A 22,042-nucleotide genomic window follows, 5' to 3' on the forward strand; every position below is an offset into this window, starting at 1 on the left:
AAAAACCGTATAAAATTTCTCAACGTTTTACATGTTAAACGCTGCCTAAATGTGTTGCATCATTTAAAGTCAATAATTTAAGAAAAGTTCTTAAAAGCAAATTTTCAAAAGACTTCAGTTAGTTATCTCATTTCGATGACAAAAGTTAGTCGCTATAGACACTTTAAATTTCCCTTTCAAGTAAAAATAACCACACACAAAACTGTTGGGCTTTTAGTAGCAAAATAGAAGGCATTTTTAAATGACTACATTTTCAATTTCGAGAAAAAAATATACGTTGCACTGGTTGAAAAGTGACTGTGCACTGCTATTGACTGTTTGGAAAAGTATAACATAAAAAGATTTCACATCAAGGCGATCTAAGTAGCCTTCGACCGAACAATACTTACTCAAGATGACGTCAACGACAAAAGAGTGATATGCGAACTTATATGAAAGGAAAGTACTCAACTATTGTTCGCCTCACAAAGATAACATGTGTGTCTATAGGTAAACAACTCGTTGCTAGTAGGCGACGACGACTGTGACAAGGTACATAGGCGGGGGCATTATACACGCCGACCCCTTTTCAATTCGACAAAGATTTCCCATACTACCTAGCACTATAAGTCGGACATTTTGGAGACGTTCAACTGGTAAGTTTGATACACAGTAAAATTCCTTTTTAATTAGATTTAATATATAGGCCTTGAACTTATAAGCTTGTTTATGTATATATTGGTGCAGAGGGTTGGACTGAGAATAATTAAGTTTTGGTGTGAGCGGGTAGTGTGCTGTGTCGTAATACATTATATTCAACGATAGAAGAGATGGCGTTATACTATATAGGTGCAAAGTGCTGCTTGTACGTGTATTTGCGTCCATGACACCAACAACAATAGAGGAAGGGAAGAGTGGGGAACTCGATATTTCAGGATTTCACTCAGACCAAACCAGCTAGAATTCAGTTCCGTACACTGTGTTAAATTCCAAGACTCGGTTATCGAACGAGTATTCACACTGTACCACAACTGTGAAAGTGCACCACCAGCAATATTATATTAGTTATATCGACATATTCAGTATTTTGAATTCGTTGAATTGTCTCTTTGTGTGCCTACTGCTACGGGAATGCTCATATATGAAAATAACAACACAACACAACACAACACAACACAACACAACACAACACAACACAACACAGCACAGCACAGCACAGCACAGCACAGCACAGCACAACACAACACAACACAACACAACACAACAACAACAACAACAACAACAACAACAACAACAACAACAACAATATCACAAACAGGTTACCATTCTCCTCTTTACATGTATCTGTACATACAGGGCAGCGAGTGTGAATTTGTGTAGAGAGCTTCCAAAGACCTCAAAGAAGTACTAGTTTCAACTTGATCCAAGATGGTCAATAAAACATGTTCCACGCTTTGTGGGATTACTGTCTTCATATCTGGGGCGTTGTATTTCCTATTGGTTGTCTGTATGACAATCTATTGCTATGTACCAATACCTGGTTTGGATACTACAGGGTCCGTCATCTGTCTCTCCATCGTTGACCAAAACCAATTTATTGATATGGTCACACTCACTTACGTAAGTACAAAACGTTTGACCTGTCTGGCCTCTACTGTCAGCTCTGTGCGAGCGAATTATAAGTCTTAAGGTTCCTGTGTACTGAAGTCTCCATAAAGTGAGGTGTCAGTAGTTTTTCAGTGTTTTTGCTAAGGTTGGGTAACCCCAGTAAAAGAAAGGGAGAAAGGAGTAAAAACAGCAGTGTTTCCCTCATAGAGTCTATGGTAAATTTGTTTGGGAACCCAGGTAAAATGACATGGGCCATGGGAACCCCGGTAGATTTTTCCTACTTACGCGCACCTTAGCATAAACACAGTTTTTTCCCATCACAGTCATGGTACATGGGTTGGTTTTCCCGCTGTTTATCAACATGCGACTTTCAAACATTTGTACGCTTGAGGGTGATATGATGCAGGTTGGTCATATAATGATACTGAGGTGCAGTTTTGGTCTATCGTGACAGTAGCGCTACCATGATATGGACTGAATTGAGTTGGTTTATGTTGCCTACCATCAATGTTAGATTACGTTAGGTTACGAGTGGTTTGTTAGAATAGAATAAGCCATACCTCAGTTTGGGTAACCGTTATAAGGTTATAACAGGATAGGTTATTTGGTTACCGTTTCGATTATCTCATTTCGACGTACTGCGGTTTTACGTAACCGAAGAGTTAAACTTTTCCAAAGGAAGCATTTCTCCAGGGACACACTCCAAAAGACTTAAAGATGGGGGCAAAATTGCACATCCTCTTCGACATGCAGTCAAGTTGGAATCAGTAGTCCACTCTGTACTAAAAGATACAAAGCGGGGTGACAAACAGAAATATTAATGCAAATAACATTTTATTTCTTCTTTCCCCAGATTTTATTACTTCTAACGACCGGGTGTCTCGGCGTTGCAGCGGCCAAACTACAGACAGAGTCAGTAGTAAGTACTGGACAGTGTGTAAAAACTATAGCTGGTGTGTGGTGGGGGGGGGGGGCTTTACTGCATGGAAGAGTGAGTACCTAAGTTCATATTCAAATGAACGGGATGCCAACTAATAGATACTCTTGGTACCAACACAGCTAGAAAACACATGCCTGTGACAGGACTGACCTGGCATGCAGCAGTTCTGTCACAGCCCTGATGGGACAGACCTGTCATAACCCTGATGTGACCGGCCTACCACAGTCCAGACCAATCAGGTCTGCTATATCCATGCCTTGAAATGCTTGGCAAAGTCTTGAATAGACAGGCCACAGCCATGACTGGTTAGGCTTCCCACAGGTCTGACAAGACAGGCCTGTAACACGCCTGGCCGGTACAGCCTTTATATGGGACAGGTATGCCACAGCATGACTGGTTAGGCTTCCCACAGGTCTTACAATGTAACACGCATGACCGGTACAGCCCTGAAATGGGAAAGGTCTGCCATGGCCCTGACTGGTTAGGCCTGCCACAGGTCTGGTATGAGACAGGCCTGTCATAGCTCTGTTGCACAATTGATACAGTTAATTTTTATAGTAGTGCAGATCATCCTGTTTTGACATAAACTATATTCAGAATGTGTGATGTCATACACTTCTGCCAAGTCAGCGCCATAGTTATTCTTATTGACCCCTGGATTGACTTTGTGTTATTGTAATTATCCATAGTCAGGTGTCTAATATGTGTTATATTTTCTCCCTTCAAGTCAATAGCAATGTTGATATCTGCAATGTTGACATTCTTCGTATCAAATATCTTCCTGTTAGAGAAGACGCTGACTCTCTACGCCCTCATTCAGGAAAGTTCGGGTGCATTTGGCGGTGCTGATTTATCTAACGTGACGGTAGGTTGCCATCCACGTATTATGTGTTGATGATAATTTCCACCTTGAACAATGATGTATTAATATATAGCAATGGTAGTGGGGAGGGAGAGAGAGAGAGAGAGAGAGAGAGAGAGAGAGAGAGAGAGAGAGAGAGAGAGAGAGAGAGAGAGAGAGAGAGAGAGAGAGAGAGAGAGAGAGAGAGAGAGAGAGAGAGAGAGAGACGGGTGGATGGACGGACGGATAGACAGACAGTCTGGGAGTGAGGGAGTGAGAGAGGGGGTAGACAGACAGACAGACAGACAGTCAGTCAGTCAGTCAGTCACAGTCAGTCAGTCAGTCAGTCAGTCAGTCACAGATATAGAAACAGACGGACGGGTGGAAAGAGGCAGACAAATTGACATGACGAAAGCTAGGTTACCACTAACACAGACTTACTGGTAAACAAAGAAGAAATTATGAGTTGTAATTTACCGCTGTGGAGTGACGTCATACAATCTTGTTCTTCCCATTATGCTCTCTTTGCACTTACACCACGATATCACCTTACTATTTTAGAACCCACTGGTTATCGATTCGTTATACCTCCTGTGTGCAGCTGGTGGTTTCTTTGCTGGGCTGGCCTGTGTCATCATCGCCTGTAAGGGTGTATGCAATAAATCCAAAGTCGGAACATCCTAAGGTAAAACAAAATCTTTCTAGAATATTTCATTTCACACTTTGAGTAGGTAGGGGTAGTGCATGTGTAGGTGCCTGTGAACCAGGAGAGAATATAATGAATATTCAAAAAAAAAGACATGTATATAGCAGTTTCAGAAGTGCGACACCAACGGCGAATCTAAGAACATTTCACTGGTGACACACATATCATATCCCATCTTAGAGAAAAGAAGATAATTTCTGATAAAATGTGTTTAAAACATATAGTGTACAATCAGCAAGCATACAGGGGTTTTATCAGCTGGATATGGTACTTGTTAGGATAAATACGGAAAACATAATGCACATGAAAATAATAAAAGAAATAAACCCGTTGTTTCAGGTTTCTTTAAAATGACGTAAAAGCCGTTCCTCGTAGAGTTATAAACTATGTTTTTTCCATTCAATGGTAAACACTAATTATACTTATAAGACTTGACTAACCTGGTATTGAGCCATATACTCAACATGCTTGTTCAGACCTACTGTAACATACGTGGTGTTCTTCAGCTAGCCCTAACCAGTACTAGTGCTGGTATAAGGGCGCCACCACGATAAGACGTTTACTGCAGACCGCCAGAAAATAAGCTTGGTTTTTAATGAAAGCTAGTACAGTTCAATATTTTCCCCTTATATTTTTTTCTACCATTAAATATTATCTGTATTTTTTTTTCAGATGAACACAATCGTTCCCTCTTCTCGTTGACAAGTGGGAAAAGATGTTTATCGTATTCACGCAATGACTACAGATGGATTTTGTGGGATTGTAAATATATAGTATGAATTGGAGTAAAGAACTTTGAAGCAACGGTGAATCAAACGCTCCGTTAGTATTTTGGGTGGGGTGGGGTGGGATGGGGTGGGATGGGGTGGGTGGGGTGGGGTAAGGAAGGTTAAAGCTGACAACGTTGAGAGAACAAGTGTATCAGTTCATATTTTTCCAAAGTGTTTTTAATTTGTTTACTCTTCTTAATTTCAGTTTACGATTCATTTTTTTCTAAACTGAGATTTATATGCAGACCTACGTCTAACCAAAACGACATAATTTTATAAGTAAACAGAGGAAATATATATAAAACTATGGGGTATTTGTTTTGTATTTAAAAATTGAATGAATACTACGACTTGCGTAAATTGTTCGACTTATTGTCAAATTTGAATTTACATGTTTCCTCGTTCGCAAAACATTTCATTTACATTACGTTTATTAGTGTCTGTCATATTTTTTTAAAAATTAGACGCGTTATGAATATTTCAGTTGTGTATTTTTAACATGTATACGATTTTTAGTGATTAAACAGAACATAAGTATTACATGTAAACATAAGTGGAACTAATGGACGTTTCTGTTGCTGATATTGAAAACTGAAGGACGCCCTCGTACGATGACTTTTCAACCACCTGTTGATTCACTTGCTGACCTGGCCAACGAAGACTATTTTAATTATTATTTATTTGCCAGAGGTCGAAAGAACAACAACCAAATTTACATATCAAGTGAGGAAAATGAAATGATAAAGTGAACATATCGGCAATGAGAAATATATATATTCGAATTCTGGCTCGACCACAAAAATAGTTTGTTCAAATTGGTCGAGTTCGTGGTCCAAGGAAAACATATGATAATAATAATAATATACATATACCATAAAAAATAATAAATAACAGACCAAAACAAAAGCAAAACACGCACACAAAACAAACAAACAAACAAACAAACAAACAAACAAACGAACAAACAAAACAAAACAAAACACAAAAAGAAAACAAAGATGGAAAACCCAAGACTAAATGATAGGAAGGCTCATATAAAATGATTTTTAAAAATATGAGATACATACTTCATCTATTTTGATATTCCAGACGAATGTTTCTAGACTGTTATTTTTTTCTGTGGGGTGCGTATTTCCAATGTCCTAATTCTTTATGTACCACAATGTCTTGTCGGTCGGCAAAATGGGTACAAAAGGAGAAACCAAATACTGAAAGTGCTGAGCTGTGTCATGAGAATATGATACGCGTGTATAACTCAACGTAAACACGTGCAGTAAAGTGTTCCTTTGTTTTGTTGGACTATTGGACGCTAGCACAACACCTATGACGTATTTTCACGCGTGCAAATGATCATTCTGGCGTTCTAAGCTGAATTACTTCTCTGAAGCTTTAGTACTGACAATATCATCCTACTTGCCCTCAATGATCACAGCAAGGTCACTACCTGGGGGTCACGGCAACCAACAAATGATTGTGGTGGTGAGCCTAAGACACGACAAGAAAACTAAAATGACTGCTGTAGTTTTCTTTTCCTTTGATAAGCTATACTATTGTAGAAAGAATTTTATATCTTCGGAAAACCGTACAAAGCATAATGTTGTTCTTGTTTTTAGAGACATTTCTTTAATTTCTGCCTGTGAATTGTTTTCATCTTTGATTTACATCAGAGCGTGGTATGAATGTTGCTTGACACATGAGACGAGGCTAAGAGATACAATAACAACTGTGAGGGGGTAGAACAGCTCAATCTCGTGTCAAATGCTCGAGCTCCCCATTGTTACTAGTATTATAATACTGAATGATAGAATTCGTATGTGGTCATATATTCTGACACCTTGTAGTATGAATGTCAGCTTTCTCAGAAACAGGCAGTGAGACAATGCGTGTGTTCTGTTGATCTGACATGCAATGTCTCTCGCTTTCTTGATTACCGCTAAAAAACTACATTGTGATAAATATTGCTGTGACTATTGCTAAGTTACAATATGTACACACTCCCTCTATGGTGACGCACACTCCATTTCAGCTTCCAAATATCATTTATTTTCCTGCATTAAATATTATATGACGTAGTTTTTATGAATTACAGGCGTCTGTATGACAGTTACTGGTATTAATATCTATAAACAACTCCCTATACAAGTCAATGTCAATGGTAGAACTGCATCATACACTCATCGCATCGTTTCTTTGGATCAATTTTCTCTCTATTATGGACGCTAAAAACTCTTCCAAAATAATGACTTAAGGGAAGGGTGGGAGTGGTAAACATTTAACAATCTTTATTTATACTGGATAGTTCTTTAAGCATATAAAGACTTGTCTCCCAAGAAGTCCAGTGAGGGCCATCCCTCATGGGTTTAGTGTTAATGCAGGAGGAAACTGGAGTACCCGGGGAAAACCTGCGTTGTTCGGTAGAGTCAAACTGAACGACACTATTCTTACTTACAGCGAACCCCGACCGCAGTGGTAAGGGGCAAGTGGTTTAACCACTCGGCCACCGATGACCCCTGAATATATGTGTGGTGGTATTAGAACCATTATGGAGGTAGAACAGTCTTGGTATGCTACCCCTTGGAACCATGAACCCTAAGAAAGGGTAACCATGACTACAACCTTATACCCCCATGTTTTATTTCAACTGGATTAGTAAATAATACTTGTACATCCATCCCTAATCACTGATTGCTACCATACTTTGTCTATCTCAAAATTTGATGGGTTTTTTGGAGGTTGAATTTATTTTGTATTTAAGACACTTGAAACACTGGTGGATGTGGCCAACAGGGATAACAACTGGGTTATACCTCCATAATCCCATGGTATGTCTGTTTTCGAGTGGAGACAATGACACATAATTAGGCCTAACGCTAACAAATCCAGTGTTCTTTACACAATAGATGATTGAATTCACCTTACACTCAGACCACTAAAAAGATTTTGTTAGTGGTCTAAGCCTTACAATAGACAATATACAATAACACTTCCTACTTCCATTGTCTATGTAGACAATGAACTTGAAGGGGAAGTCTGTAAGCTGTTGGATCATTTGGAGACAGTGGTGGAGCCGGACGATTATGATGCGCCGGTTATACTTCCATTACTATGGGAACAAAACGTGAAACGCAGAATGGAAAATTGATCTTTTTTGCTACACACCGCATGCGTACTTAAAGTATTTATGGTGACGTTTCCGATGTCATCGCAACGAGGTCCAAACTGATTTTGTAGTGAAGGCGAAGGGATATAAAAAGCCTGTTATATACAAGTAAAGTGTTAAATAATATGCCGTATGAACTAAATACTACTGTTACGAATCTCATTTTGGAGATTTGAACAAAAGCGATGTTTATGTGTGTTACCTAATATGTACAACTATATGTGCAATCTATGGTTTAGTTACGTTGTAACATTACACATCGACAATGGAAGGGAGACCTCTATTGTCAATGTTTTACTTCCGACCAATCACGTCGCAGATCACATAGAATAACCAATCAGGGGAAAGATCGAATTCCAGCGTTGCCGTCACCTAAAGACATAAGATCTACAGGAAAGGTGAGAAGTGGCAGGTGTGAAAAAATCACTTTACAGGAGATAGCATCGAACTTAGTAGTAAGTTCTAACTGTGTCGGATTGGAAATCATCAAAGGTCTTTGGACCATACACAAATTTTGAATTGCGTACAGGTACGTTCTTTAGTTGCTCACTTTCACTAATGTCAGAGTGACATTCGGAGACTATATTTTGTTACAGGAGACGACAATCGTTAAAACGTAACCCGAGATTACTGTAACAGAATCTCCAACAACACACAACTGACCACACTACACATTTCAGATGACGACACACAACTGAGTTGTTAAAATAGTTTATTTTTCCGTCCGTAGCAAAGGATTGAATCTGACAGCAACACCGTCATGGGGCACCAAATCAACCGATGTTGTGCAAGTTCATGCGGCTGCTTGTTGTTTCTGGCGGGTTTAGTGTATTTTCTGATACCGCTGTCAATGACGGCCTTCTGTTTATGGCCAAAAGTGCCTGCGAATGGCACTAACACGGACTTGGTGTGTGGAAAAAACTCAATATTTCAGTTCTTCGGTCTTATTGACATTGTCGAGGTGAGTTATAGCATGGATGTATTGAGTAATAAATCCATGGTGTGTGTGTGTGTGTGTGTGTGAGCATGGGGTTATAATTCAATGGTGAGAGAGAGAGAGAGAGAGAGAGAGAGAGAGAGAGAGAGAGAGAGAGAGAGAGAGAGAGAGAGAGAGAGAGAGAGAGAGAGAGAGAGAGAGAGAGAGAGTAACATTTGAAACATAATAACCACAGTTGAATATATCTGGCGGTGTTATTTCTTTAGATTGTCACTTTATCGCATAGTTGCATCAATGAATCGTGTAAGGATTCCCCCATTTATTTTTTCTTCATATTATTTTTTTATTTCTCCAGTTCACGTTGTTAATAGCGACTGGCTGTTTAGGATTTTTATCAGCAAAGTTGCAGTCCGATAGCTGTGTAAGTATACACGTTGAACGTCTTGTCATACCACAGGGACCTGGTGGCATTTATGCCAAGGTTTACAGATGTTGTGACTATTTTTATGTTCAATATAAAAAAATAATACTATAATTTATTCCCAGTGTTTACATTTTTGCTATTACCAGCAAGTTCACTAAGGATTAATTGAGGAATCGTGAATATTCGTTGCGTTTACCTTACATACCAAGTACACGGTACATAAGGATTTGCATATACAGACAAGAAAACAACCACCGTCAAATAACCAAATTATCCCCGGCCCACTACTTAAGTTAATTTGTGTATGTTTCAACACTAGGTGGCAGCATACTTCGTGATGTCCACTTTAGCATTCATGTCATCCACCATCGTTGTGGTACGGGCCGGTCTTCTGCTGTATAACTTTGCCGAAGGGGACACAGATAACCTGAAATATGTCGTTGAAGAGATTGTGGACAGTGTAAATCTCGAAGCGACCTTTCTGGCCGTAAGTATATCTATGACATGGTGAGTCAGTGGGAGAGGGGGGATCAGTGCGACCTCTCTGGTCGTAGGCATACGTGATTTCAGTGGTGCACAGGGGCGTGTAATATTTCACAGATTGTTGTTTTCCAGGTCTACAGACTAAATATAACAACATTTTGATTAATATATATTCCTACATGTAAGGGGGAGAGACTTCTTAGTAGTATAGAGATTGATACATTTGTAGCAGCAAGATTCGTACGATATTTTCCTAAGAAAACGACATTCTAAGCAATAAGAAAACAACAATCTATGAAATATTACACGCCCCTGTGATTTGGTGGACGTGAAGTCACTTTCTGTGCCGACGCTTTCGCGTAGTGTCGATTGATAAATAAAAGCAATTGTTTTTTCTTTACTCTGACTTACTGTCTTATTCTGTGTTTTGAAAGTTATTGCAGAATTCCCAAACACGTCGAGCGTCAGTTTCTTAGTTTTGTTTATGATTTACAGAACAAAGAAGAGTTGTTTGGAATGAAGCTCTGATTGAAATACAATTCTTATCGACTCTGACAAATTGTTCAGGTTGGTGGCAGTATATATGGTCGATATAAGCAACGGTCTGAGCAAAGAGTGAAAACATGCCAGGAGCTAAGTTAGAATAATTATGATGTCATTAATGCTCTCTCTCTCTCTCTCTCTCTCTCTCTCTCTCTCTCTCTCTCTCTCTCTCTCTCTCTCTCTCTCTCTCTCTCTCTCTCTCTCTCTCTCTCTCTCTCTCTCTCTCTCTCTCTCTCTCTCTCTCTCTCTCTCTCTCTCTCTCTCTCTCTCTCTCTCTCTCTCTCTCTCACCCACACTCATACAACAGAACCCACTGATCGTCGCTGCATTGTACTTCGCTTGTGCCATGGCTGGTCTGGTGTTTGGTTTACTGTCAACCATTGTGGCGTGCAAAGCAGTATGCTGCCGTACCAAAGTGGACGCGGTAAGTTTATATCCGTCTTTGCATCATATAAGCCTACACTTTGTTCATATAAAAGTCGAAAAAAATGAAATTAAACGCCTGTGAGTCCAAACTGACTGGTGGCCAGGGGCCTATTTTCCCTGTTGGAGTTTACATGTAAAACCATTATTGAATGAACGAAGAATACCATGACAGGTACACTGTATTTACATAATATTATTACTTGTAGATGACAAATTTATTTAAAAGTTTTTTTTTTTTATATCAGACATAAAATATCTTTGTTCTAATATTAGTAAAAATTGCTACGAAATGTCATGCAAAGAGAAACCCGATGTGAATCCTTTTGAATTTTGTGGTTCTGCCTTCTTTTCAGGTTCGAATGGCGTTCGCATAATCATAATTTATCTAATTACCAGAACACACGAAACAGATGACCCGTGGACATCAGACTGATCTCAAAAGAAAATACTCACTGTTACCGTGAAATATGATAAAATAGACTGTTACCATGGCAACACTACTTTCTCAGATAAAGGAATTGAAACACTGACTCTTCAACGTTATAACTCAAATGATATGTATCATGGCATCGTTTTGACTTGTAGACTTTCAGCCTCCATGAACATTCCTGAATTTTCGCTTTGTAAAAAATCACGTGACTCTGATGTTCTTTTGTTTTTATTCATAGCTCAAGACAAATGACCACCCGATGCAAAACTATCATACTCGGGGTAGAGTGTCCTACGCGTAAACGGTGACGTTTTAAACCAGTATCTTGCTTCAATATACGGTTTATTACCCTTTGTAGTTTCAGACTGAAACGTCATTTGTGTCACTCAACCATATCATGTTCAAAACGCATCTTGTTCACAGTACTGTAACCTTTGACCTGTACGAATTGCCTCCACGTTGGTGGAGGGTCTATGGTTTAACTCTTCCAATCCTGAAATTGAACTAAACCTTGAATCTTGGCATGCACAATCTTAGCAATCATCTATGGTGTTTACTGAGTGCACATATCGCGACCTTTTACAATGTTATAGTACTGCACCTTTCATGTTACTGTTCCCTGGCTCTGTTTGATACAACGAAGTAGAAACCAGTACATGTAAATAAACTGTATATTGTACACTGTAAGATAGCAAAATCTTTGCTATAGTTGCTAAATGAAGGAAATCAAATAATTGTACTGCAACTAGATGCGGACATATGGGCGCCAGTGTTTTGACGTCTTGATTTGTCGTCTGCGCGGTATCACATTGATTCATTTCATTTAGACACAATGTTGCAAGAAAATCTTAAAGTGTAGCATGTCTAGTTTCTTATCAGTTTCTGCGTAGTTGCATCAAGCAGAGCAGAGCCAGTGAACGCGAATTTCAAAATCGATTTTGCAAGTGACTTGTATAATTTATTGTCTATATAACTATTTACAAAGTCACGTGATGAAGAGTTGTGTGCCTTCAGATACAAGTGTATGCATGTATTACAATATCTTAGAAATATTTGACGATTTTAATTGATTTATCAATTGGAATGAAAGACAACATTAGTCACCACTTCATATATAGGTTTTCTGTATCAGTAGAAGTAATGAAATTTTCACCTGGCATATGTTTATGAAAATGACAAAAACAGGGTTATTATTTTTAATATAAACTTTTAACAAATAGTCTGTCCTGTTATATTAATAGTCTGTGTGCTCAGTTGTATTTGGCATTCGATATTTGATGAAATGACGTCAATTTTGCGCTTTTTATATTTACAGTATTAATAATGAAAACAAGTAAAATGTGTTGTTTTTTTTGTGTGTGTACATGTATATAAACATTGTATATATTAAAAAATTTTATCGTCACTGTCACCATTGTTCTATAATAAAGCTACTCAGTAAATGGATTTGTCTGAGATTTAGAAAGATGTGTTACGTTGTTGTTGTTGTTGTTGTTGTTGTTGTTGTTGTTGTTGTTGTTGAGATAACACTTTTATGATTGCCAAAATATTGAACCTTGCTTGGAGAATGTATACAGTTACATTGTGTATATCGGATGGGGGCTACGTCCATTACCACGTCACGTGCACTGCACTCGCACGTAACGATTGCCGGACATCGATTTAGCAAAAACTTTGCTTGTTCATTTATTTTTAAAGTTCGCATACCTGCCTTGATTATTCCAGTTTCATCGATGTCCAATTTTTCAAGACTGCAACACTGAGTCAGAGAAAAGAAAGGATAATAAGTTAGCTTGAATCGCTGGTACCACTGAGACATGATAGCTAATTAATTTAAGTGTACGAAAAGACATCTTGTCTCGTATTGGGATTGTACGTGTGTGACCTAGTTGTAGGGCGCCCTCAACGCCGTATAAAGTTCATCGTTCGACCCGTGATGGTACCCAGTCTGAGTTCGACGTCGTCTGCATTTTCCATGTTTTCTACGTACCGCATGTACCGCCACTCTCTTCCTTGTCTGTTGTGCCGACCATCATCACATACGTACAGTGTTCCAGTCAATACTCAGAAAGGTAAAAGTAAAGCAATTTATAATAATTCGATTTCACTCGATGTTCCATGAAAAGGAGTGAACTGTGTGACGTTACAAGTTCAACTGAGGTTGTTTTAACGATGGACTACAAAGTAATTGACGGAGGTTCGGCGACTGAATTGGAACGTCGGGGTGTCGACATGAAGGTAAATTTCTATAAATGTTACGTAACAGCATTACATTGTAAATTACTCTCACTTTTTTGGTTATGTAACGTTTATAGTCCTGCCATAGGTGTTATATAGTACAGTTTTGCATAACACATTACAGTACTTGATTCTGAGTGCCATGCGGCGTGCCATTCATGTTTTAGTCATTAGTTACAACAGTTTGTGTAAACAGTAAAATCGAAATGTAAATTCGTCTGCAAGTAGTGACCCCGTCACTCGCAACACCTTACTCGGCTCCGTATGCAAGCAGGACTTGTCTGCAAGCAACATGACTATGAGAATAACGGCCGGTCATTTCGGGGTCGGGGGTTGGAGTTGAACGTGGTTTTTCTCCAACTGACCCCCAGTTTGAGTTACAAACATGTAGCATTGACAATGTTGTTTTACATTGACTTTTTCCAAGTGGGAAGTCATATTAACATTGTTTTATAAATTACATGTAAAAGTCCACAAGAAATATCCTCATCCATATGGTCACTTTTATAAGTCTTACTTGAGTGATGTTACTATAACAACATATGAATGTACAATGTCACTGAATATTGTAAGAGCATAGATTAATTTAGTTTTGGTAGATTTTTTTGTTTTCTTTGCATAGTATAAATCCATAGGAGACACTTTGCATGCAGTTAATACAAGAACAATAGAAAATGTTGACAAATTACAGTTCTCCAGGAGTCATTACATGGTACCAAAGTGTTGTTTTCCGAATTGCCCCCCCCCCACTTCAAGTTGTGTTTTCCAAAATGCCCCCCCCCCCTCCCATTTAAATTGCTGGGTTTTTTTTTCAAATGACCCCCCCCCCCCCCACACGTACACACACAAAACATCCCACTGAGTTAAAATGGCCAGCCCCTAATTCAGATATTTGGAATACAGTGTTTTTGCTAAGGTTTGGGAACCCCGGTAACAGAAAGGGGGAAAGGTAAAACTGGTAGTGCTTCCCATGCAATGTATCATAGTTTAGGTGGGGAACCCCGGTAGATTTTACCTACTTACCGCCCTTAAATAAAACACTGGAATATATTTATTTTCATATGAAAATAAAAATTATGTAAACATTTTCTCTTTGAGAATTGAGTAACTAATATGACCAGAGGATTTTTGCCTCAAACTTTACGTAAGTAATTTTACCCATTTCTAGTGATTATTATTTCATTTTCTAAAGTCTCTTGATTTTTACAGAATGACCCGTTATGGAGTGCTAGGTCGCTGCAAACACATTCACAGAAAATTAAAGATATGCATAGAAGGTAAACTTTATTTTTGGTTTAATCTCACATTTCAAGTCAATCTGATTAAAATCCGATGTGGTGAAAGCGGCTAGATGTCCTTATTTACCTCTATTCATCGTGTTGTAATGTTTGTTTTCTTCGGAGTGATCGCCGCCTGTGGGAAGGCGGCGATCACTCCGAAGAAAACAAACGTTACAACACGATGAATAGAGGTAAATAAGGACATCTAGCCGCTTTCACCACATCGGATTTTAATCAGATTGATTTCAAGTTTATATTGTTGAAAACACACCTTTCCTATGAATAGCCCCCTCTAGTGACAAAATTAGGAAACAACATTGAGCTCTCCAACTGTCTTTGTCAACAGTGCTCATTAGAATGATGAATTTCATAGTTATAACTGACCACTAGGTGGCGGTATGATTTGTCTTGGTTGACAATCCAGGGGCGCGTTTGATTTGCCCAATCTTGATTATGATTAATCTGACGTCATTTCTCAAAACAAGGTTGTTTACCGCCATTGTGTAATAATGTCAATCATGGTTCGAGGCATGATTACTGTGTGATTACTAATCATGATTGTGATTGATACTTATCAAATGCAAAATCATGATTGTGATCGATAAATCGTGATTATGATTGTGCAAATCGAACACGCCCCTGATCAGCAAAAGATAATTTCATAGTTATAGCAGCTGAACTGTAGGTGGCGGTATGACTGACGATAACAGATGTTGTCCTCGTTTCCATTTTATCCTTATTCATACTTCCATATACCAAAGATTCATTGAGTACTCATCAGAATGAGATGATGAATTTTCCCTGTCTGTACCAAACATTGTATTTGATAGTGTAGCAGCACTATACGAAGTCAAATTTACCCACCTTTACCCAACCTGTGACCCACCAATCCATTATCTCTGTCCAGGGGTAGTACACAACGCAGTACCACTTTGACTGTCTACAACCCCAGGTGAGAGATCACCCGGGGTAAATTAAATCAAAGGTGGCTCATCATCACATACTCACCGCATCCTCTGCCCAAGATTTACCCTGGTGGAAAGACATGATGGTCAAATATGACTTTTCCTGTAATGCAGGTTAATAATCCCACTATTTCATAGTGTAGCAAGTTTATAATCCCACTATTTCATAGTGTAGCAGGTTAATAGTCCCACTATTTCATAGTGTAGCAGGTTAATAATCCCACTATTTCATAGTGTAGCAGGTTAATAATCCCACTATTTCATAGTGTAACAGGTTAATAATCCCACTATTTCATAGTGTAGCAGGTTAATAATCCCACTATTTCATAGTGTAACAGGTTAATAATCCCACTATTTCATAGTGTAGCAGTTTAATAATCCCACTATTTTGTAGTGTAGCAGGTTAATAATCTCACTATTTCATAGTGTAACAGGTTAATAATCCCACTATTTCATAGTGTAGCAGGTTAATAATCCCACTATTTCATAGTGTAGTAGGTTAATAATCCCTTTATTTTATAGTTTTCTAGAGAGTGGAGCAGATATCATAGAGACAGTCACATATCAAGTAAGTCTATCAATGCATCATATTTATAGAGGTAGAGTTCTCACTTAGCCAGTTGAGTCAACTCTGAGGGAACTCTAGTCTTAATGAACATAAAAAAACCGAAATATGAATAGTTAATGTGGTCTCTGAGTTGGGTTAAAAATAGTTTGGTTCCGGTTACCGAACCCCACCTAGTTTTTCACACCCATCCTAAACTTTTTTTACGTATTGAGAAAAAAATTATAAAATTGCAAAAGATGTGATGTCTCGCATGAAATAGTGGATGCAGAAACTGACATCAACTGAAAAAGACAATATAAAACTGTTCTTCCAATCTGTAATGGCTCTATATCTGATGAGAAGAAACCATAGCACAGAGACTACAGTGTACTTTTATTTATAAGGGCAACGGACATGTTTTAACAGTACTGATCAATGCTAATAATAGACTTATAATCATGTCAAAACAACAAAATGCAATTTACAGGTAGTGTTTGATATATCAACCATTATCTCTCAGCTATAGTCTAGTTCCTGACATCTGTATTCCAATTTTACACTACGTTATCTTCACACATTACGTCCAGTCAATCACATTGTTCTCGCACAGAATTCTGTGCTTCCCCTACAGCGTTCATATAAACATGATGACATCACATCCCCCCCATGTGATTTTAGTTTAGCAGACTGGAGGTGGAGTTCGGTTGGACATTTGCATATTTCAGTCCAGCTGTACCAATGAATATTAATGAGTGATGACGACAGCCTGTCAATTTGTGATGGATTACTATTGACATACGCCATTTGCATTTAGCCCAGCAAGAGGTTGAACTACAATTAACGCCTTGAGTAACGACATTGACTCATGTAATGTGTGAAGATAACATAGTGTACAATCGGAATACAGTCATCAGGAACCAGACTACCCTAGCTCTAGACAAAAATGGGAATAAAACAATCAAGACAATACAACTTAACAATGTTAGACAAATTCTGAACGATGTAAATTTTGAGATCAATGGAAATGTCTAATCATAATTAACATGTTTTATACTAGTGTATGATTTTATTATCATTCAGGCATCTATTTCTGGTTTCCAACAATTCCTTGGTCTAACTGAATTAGAGTCTAAACAACTCCTGAAAAAAGGTGTCCAGCTTGCTGTAGAGGCCAGGGATGAATTTTGGGAAGAGCTTCAAAAATCAGGAAAAGATCAAGGTAAAGTACACAGGAATCCATTGAGGTTGGATTTTTGACATTTTTTCTTTCCAATCAATGTAAAAATCCAAGCCACATGAAATCTAGGCTAAATGTAAGGTAATCTTGAAGTATCTGTTTTCTAAGATAGACACAAACTAAAACTAGACACAAACTAAAACCATAGTCAGGACATGTACAACAGCGATAAACTACTGAATGGATGTTAGTTTAAATATAAGTCTCTGGAGGGAGTTAAAGTGCCATAATCTTGCAGTGTAGTGTTTTGGGACTTCCATGTTTACATTTTCTTGATCACAGGTTGACTAGCATTGCACAACAGAGAAAAATCTATCCCCCACTTGTGTAATCTAGTACATTGAAGAACAATAGATTTAGTTTGCATCTTTCTTAATGGAAAACCGAAGGCTCGATTACCAGAGTCATATTTACAGTACAATTGAATTATTAAATATACATTTGATTGAATTCTAGCAACTGAGAAATACAGAACATATGTTTCTCATTATTGTCTTATGAGAAAAAACTTTGATGTGAATAAAAAAAGTTTTACAACCTGTGAAAAAAACACCGGTACATTTGCTTGATTGTGTTAAGTAGGAATGAGACAAGTTTCATGCAAAGACATATAATGCAATTAGTGTTGGTAACTTATCAAAGTATAAACACCACATGAGCCAGGATCCCATTACTCTGTTTACTGATAGAATGCTACATGTTATAACAATCGAGTACGACTGTTAGTGTTTAATATAATTTCCACAGAAACTAAACTGATAAAAGTGTCGGTTCAACCTACATCAGAGGCATGTACTGTTGTTTTTGTATCAGTTGTATTTATGTTTATACCTAATTTTGTCTTTGTATGAAGCCTTTCCGTAGCTCACTTCATTCAAGCAAATGCACTGGTGCTTTTTCACAGGCTGTAAAAGTATTTTATAGTTTAATTGTCAAAATATCAGAAAGGTTTACATTTTATCATGACCTTTGACCCTATTAAAATCCCATTTGTTTGCTTGATATCAATAAATTTCTCTTCTCCACCTAGACAGAAGTTTGCCACTGGTGGCAGCGTGTACAGGACCGTATGCAGTCCATCTGTATGATGCATCTGAGTATACTGGTGACTATGTTGATACTGTTTCTAAACAAGTAAGATATGGATGCATTGAGAAAAAAATAACCATTTTGTGTACTAAAAATGAATATATTTTAAAGTTGCCATATGGATGAGGTTTGGGTATTTATTTTAAATTTATAAAATAATTTTATTATGGCTTCCTACTTGAAAAATCAATGTGAAACAACATTGACTAAGTCCTTGTTTGTAACTCAATACATTGCAAAAAAATAATAATTGTGGAAATGTTTGTTACTGTATGCACAATAACAAAGTATTTAGCACATTGAGTTTTATTTCAATGAGTTTTTGAAGAAGGAGAATGTAAGTTAATGAAATCAGTCAGATTTGTAGACATTTTTGGCATTACAATTATAATTGAAAATTAGTGACGCCGGTATGTACAAGGCAAGACGCAGTGTCCTCACTAAGTTCAAAGTTATCCCTGGCTAATCATCATTACATCAAAATTTCAATGCATGAACACTTGGTGACTTTTTAAAGTGAGTGACAGAAAATAATGCATGTGACCATCATCTTTCCTGTGTCTTAATTCAAGGACTTGATAGACTGGCATAGACCACAGATAGAGATATTAGTTGAGACTGGTGTGGATATCATAGCATTTGACACGGTACCAGCCTTAGCAGAAGCTCAAGCCATTGTACAATTACTACAAGAGTTTCCTGCTCAGAAAGCATGGATTTCCTTCTCATGTAAGGTGAGACACCGATAACAAATATTGGTTTTGAAAACAACGATTTTTGCATAACCACATAAATATTTGGAAGATTTATAACTTGTAAACTTGAGGTAAATAATCAAGGAATACTCAAATCTTTTTGTCCTCACTCTTTTTGTATATGTCAACATAAAGAGATTGCAATAAGGATGATTTTATGACTATTTTTCCCATAAACCCTTGCAGGAAATCTTCAAAGTGACTGAACACATGTCAAGTGCAGTAGAGCTTTTTTAAACAAGATTTTAAAGTTGAATAAATTACTAAGATGCTATTCTATCACTTAAAATCATAAAGTTGGTAACGATAACCAATATAAGTGTGCTGATGGTGGAAATAAGTCTGATTTGACTTGTCCTTTAAAGGGACAAAAGTCACATTCGGCTAAGTTTACTTACGTTTTAAAGCTAAATTTGATATAACATGTACATCGAGAATTAAACCACGACACAGTGTAACCTGCACATAAGTTTGACCTCGCAACAGGTCACACGATTACATAATTTGCATAGCCATCCAGCGGATGCCATTTTTGATACGCGATGAAGAATAAAGTGCGATGAAATGACGCAGTATTCGTAAAATTCGATTCAGAATGATGGAAAAATGTGGAAAACCTTAATTATGTGATAAATATGTAATCTCATGAAATCAATGTTAGTTTTACGTCATACTGCACCTCCTATGATTCCGCAGACTACAAATCTCACCTACCGGCTCGAATTTGTATTAGTCCGTAGAATCATACTCGGAGCAGTATGATTTTTGCCAGTTACTACTAGTCATTAAACAAGTGAGAGTGAAGGGTAAAATATAAGTTACATTTTATTTGGAAACAAAAATGACAAAAAATACCTACAAGTTGCAGACTATGTCCCTTTAATATTGATTGGCAGGATGAAGAACATATATGTCATGGTGAGAAGTTTTCTGATGCAGTCAAAGTTGCTGCATCAGCTGCAGCAGTGACTGCAGTCGGTGTTAACTGCACATCACCAAAATATATTGAAGCCTTGTTGAGGAGTGTTAAAGGTCAGAATGGTGACAAGACATTGATTGTATATCCAAATAGTGGTGAAAGTTACACTCAAGAAAAAGAGTAAGTTTTATATAGAATTTGTCTAAGGCCTAATAAAAAAAATTATGTGGTTCCAGTTACGCTAAATTTTAGAATAGATGGGGTAGGTAAATTTATTTTATTTTATTATATATTTTTTCTGTGTGAGGGTCTAGTTCGAGTTTTCCATTGTTTTCCAAATAGTCTCTGTGTTGTTTATTTCTTCCTATCAGATGTACAGCCATTACAAATTGGAAGAACAGTTTTAGAGTGTCTTTTTAAGTTGATGGCAGTTTCTATTGAGATTTCACAATATTTGCGATTTTATGATTTTTTTTCTTGAAAAAAAAGTTTAGGGTCGGCAGTGAAAAGCTAGGTGGGGTCGGGTAACCAGAACCAAATAATTATTTTTTTAGGCTAAAAGAAATATTATCAAGGGATCAGGTGTATTACGTTGCCCAAACAACTTTGAAATAAAATAAAAAGTAACATACATACATACATATGCACACACAGTGAGATACACACAGTGAGACAGAGACACACAGACACAGAGAGTGAGACATGCACATGCACACATCACTAAAATGTATGATTGTAATAAATGTAATACTATATATTACAGAAGGTAATCAATGTTAATTTTATAACTGAAACTCACAAATTTTATGAGATGTTTGTTTTCTCACTTTCTTTCAGATGGTGTGGAAATAAAGATGTAATGAAATTGTCAGAATACGTACCTGTATGGATTGATGCTGGTGCTAAATGGATAGGTGGATGTTGTAGAACAACTCCTCAAGATATATGTGATATCAGACAAACTATGAAGACCAAATTATGCCAACACTGACCAAAACATTGCTCTCCCCCCAAAAACACACACAAAAACAAACTTTATATACATCAATACTTCTTGACATTAAGTGACAGGGCTATAGTGACAGTTAATTATTATTTAAAAGTCCAGGGATGGGAGATGGCCTCGAATCACAGATTATTTAAAGGCCTGGGTTTCAATCCCAGGTTCTCTCATCATTGATCTATTCAGTGAAGCCGTAAAGATTACACATTATATACTTTTTGTTCTAGACCAACTTCCTATATCTCTGCCAGACAACTGTTTTTCACACCTAAAATTTAATCGTAATCTGAAATGTGTCATAATTTATGCAGGACAATTTATCTTGCCATTTTCATCTTGCCATTGCCATTGACACGGAGCAACCACCCTCGGGTAAATCTAACTTTACCCAGGCTCTTTTTAGACTGTGGGGTTCTTTCTTTTCTTTTCTTTTTGCATGTCTATTTTACAAAGTGTTGGTACATTACATGGGGAACAAGGAAAGGGGAGGAAAGGAATGGTGAGGGGTTGATTTTTTTAACAGATGTCATTTTCTGATAATTTGGTAATAAATATATTCCTGCAAGATATTGCAGTATCAACTTCTGAATATTCTGCCTATCAATTCTACATAGAATATCACCATCAGTGTCCATGTATAACATTATCACAAGCCAAAGAATAATTTGTCAGCATGCCTGGTCTGTTTAGTACTGTCATAAAGAGGCTAGTGGCTTACCATGATAGATGTATACAGACAGACTACAAGATACATTGGTGGTG

General features: G+C 37.5%; 2 protein-coding genes across 2 annotated transcripts; both read left to right on the forward strand.

Moving 5' to 3' along the window:
• Positions 1-505: 505 nt before the first annotated feature.
• On the forward strand, positions 506-4,909 carry LOC144442596 (uncharacterized). The gene is made up of 6 exons (XM_078131978.1): positions 506-635; positions 1,336-1,599; positions 2,441-2,506; positions 3,255-3,392; positions 3,930-4,053; positions 4,747-4,909. The coding sequence occupies exons 2-5, from the start codon at positions 1,408-1,410 to the stop codon at positions 4,050-4,052; spliced, it is 519 nt and encodes a 172-aa protein (XP_077988104.1). The 5' UTR covers positions 506-635; positions 1,336-1,407; the 3' UTR covers position 4,053; positions 4,747-4,909.
• An 8,495-nt stretch (positions 4,910-13,404) lies between these two features.
• Positions 13,405-21,749, forward strand: LOC144442652 (uncharacterized). The gene is made up of 8 exons (XM_078132030.1): positions 13,405-13,485; positions 14,695-14,762; positions 16,253-16,298; positions 17,358-17,496; positions 18,545-18,648; positions 19,176-19,337; positions 20,255-20,457; positions 21,115-21,749. Exons 1-8 carry the CDS (start codon positions 13,420-13,422, stop codon positions 21,266-21,268), a joined length of 942 nt encoding a protein of 313 aa, XP_077988156.1. The 5' UTR covers positions 13,405-13,419; the 3' UTR covers positions 21,269-21,749.
• Positions 21,750-22,042: the final 293 nt, after the last annotated feature.

This window comes from Glandiceps talaboti, chromosome 11 (assembly GCF_964340395.1).
Source record: "Glandiceps talaboti chromosome 11, keGlaTala1.1, whole genome shotgun sequence".
In the NCBI taxonomy this organism is placed as follows: domain Eukaryota; kingdom Metazoa; phylum Hemichordata; class Enteropneusta; family Spengelidae; genus Glandiceps; species Glandiceps talaboti.

Excerpts from the sequence above, each read along its gene's own strand:
- LOC144442596 (XM_078131978.1), top strand. The coding sequence starts at position 1,408 with ATGGTCAATAAAACATGTTCCACGCTTTGTGGGATTACTGTCTTCATA. Across the intron at positions 1,600-2,440 it reads ATATGGTCACACTCACTTAC|ATTTTATTACTTCTAACGAC; the intron begins GTAAGTACAAAA and ends TTCTTTCCCCAG. Across the intron at positions 3,393-3,929 it reads CTGATTTATCTAACGTGACG|AACCCACTGGTTATCGATTC; the intron begins GTAGGTTGCCAT and ends TTACTATTTTAG.
- LOC144442652 (XM_078132030.1), top strand. The coding sequence starts at position 13,420 with ATGGACTACAAAGTAATTGACGGAGGTTCGGCGACTGAATTGGAACGT. Across the intron at positions 13,486-14,694 it reads GTCGGGGTGTCGACATGAAG|AATGACCCGTTATGGAGTGC; the intron begins GTAAATTTCTAT and ends TGATTTTTACAG. Across the intron at positions 14,763-16,252 it reads ATTAAAGATATGCATAGAAG|TTTTCTAGAGAGTGGAGCAG; the intron begins GTAAACTTTATT and ends TTTATTTTATAG.